The sequence below is a fragment of the Dendrobium catenatum genome, unplaced genomic scaffold (assembly GCF_001605985.2).
Source record: "Dendrobium catenatum unplaced genomic scaffold, ASM160598v2 original_scaffold_198266, whole genome shotgun sequence".
NCBI lineage: Eukaryota > Viridiplantae > Streptophyta > Magnoliopsida > Asparagales > Orchidaceae > Dendrobium > Dendrobium catenatum.
This window is the reverse complement of record NW_021516683.1, coordinates 1-1516: the sequence shown is the minus strand read 5'-3', so window position 1 is coordinate 1516 and position 1516 is coordinate 1. Positions and strand designations below refer to the sequence as shown.

At 39.4% G+C, this 1516-nt stretch overlaps 1 protein-coding gene across 1 annotated transcript; it reads right to left on the bottom strand.

The window, feature by feature from the left end:
- Positions 1–690: 690 nt before the first annotated feature.
- On the bottom strand, positions 691–1510 carry LOC110105690 (heat stress transcription factor B-2b-like). Its single transcript, XM_020835288.2, has 2 exons — positions 1182–1510; positions 691–1092 (listed from the first exon to the last, which is right to left on the bottom strand). Exons 1-2 carry the CDS (start codon positions 1425–1427, stop codon positions 940–942), a joined length of 399 nt encoding a protein of 132 aa, XP_020690947.1. The 5' UTR covers positions 1428–1510; the 3' UTR covers positions 691–939.
- Positions 1511–1516: the final 6 nt, after the last annotated feature.

The window sequence follows — 1516 nt, the reverse complement described above, 5'->3', positions numbered from 1 at the left end:
GAGGAGGACGATTCTTCCATTTGTCCCTGGATTAACGGCGCTGCTCTGATACCATGTTGAGAAGCAGTTTGAGCAAGAACGCAGACAGGGAAGAGAGAAGAGTGAAAAGTAATGAAGAAATTATTTGTCTTCTTGCTCATAACAGTGATTACATATGTATATATAGAAAGCTAATAGTCTGATGTATAAATGGCTACAAGTTATTTAACTCATTTTGAAAGCTGTGTATCGGTATTGCTAATATATGGTATTGCTTCAATTATTCTGTTGAAATTAATCTTATTGTTACTTGGTGATATTTTCCTCGCCCAATTTTTTTAGCATCAAGCAACACATAACAACGAGAAATTATTCTGTCCGGTCACCAAATGGCGTTTAGAGATGAATGAGAGTATGCCACATCATTTTTTTTGTTGTATATTGCTGCTGTGTACCGCTCGATACCGTACTGTGTACCGCTCGGTACCAGGTAACGTGACCCGTTCTGATTCACCTCTGGACCATTCGGTGACCGCAAAGAATAATTTCTCCATAACTATAGGAAAGCAGTTCTATACACTCACCAATTTTTCTATTATATTAACTTTGTGTGGAAGCTTTGGGTGGGTAAAGCATCAATTATTCTTTACTCATCTAAATTTAATATCCTGATGCATTATATTACAGAATAAATTTTTTGAATTTTCACTAAAACTTGTATTATATATGATAATCTGAATCAAACGAATCTCAGCATAATCCCAGGGTAAATTCAATAAATTCTAAATGATGAGGATATCCTGACACAGTCTTTATTCATAATTAATGAAAAAATAAATATCTTCCAATAAATTTTAAACGAAGCATTTTTAGTTGGTGATACACTGATATGCAATTAAAAATTTGAACGAGTAAAATATTACGCTTTTTTCTTTCAAAATGCGTGTATCGCTATCAATTTTACCTGTTCACCGGAGCCGCCTCTAGCGCTACCGCCGATACCACCGGTGTGGCCATCTTCCGCCGGTTAATCTCGCAGAGCAGCCACTTCTTTCCTCTCTTGAATGAATCATTCGAGAACTCCCATCGATCCGGGACAATCTTCTTAAAGCCCTAAAATTCCAGCAAAAACAATCTATTCATCTTATCATGTTCACAAAACCAAATCTCCAAGAAGAGGAATCCTGAATAAATCAACTTACATAGGTATTCAGCTGCCGGACGAAACTTGAGAAGTTATTGTGCTTGAAGTATTTGGGAAGCAGATCGCGTGCAAACTCAACTGGCTTCCATACGACGAACGTCGATCCGTCATCGTTCCATGAGATCACATCATCGATCGTCGGGTCGTCAACAAGCTGATACGTCTTCGCCAAGAAGGGCGTAGGCATCGATCTCTGCGCTTCCACCGTCGCCGGGGGTTCTATTGCCAGCGGCAGAGCGACCATCTAGTTTTCAGGAGAAGGGAGAACGTAAATGCCTTGTAGAAATCGCAAACAGGGGAAGAAAGCACGAGAAGCGTCGAAGCAGGTTTCCT

What these genes read in the sequence shown, in the direction of transcription:
- LOC110105690 (XM_020835288.2), bottom strand. Translation starts at nt 1,427, where the DNA reads ATGGTCGCTCTGCCGCTGGCAATAGAACCCCCGGCGACGGTGGAAGCG. An exon ending in TCCGGCAGCTGAATACCTAT is followed by an intron (nt 1,093 to 1,181) that starts GTAAGTTGATTT and finishes CTGGAATTTTAG; the next exon opens with GGCTTTAAGAAGATTGTCCC.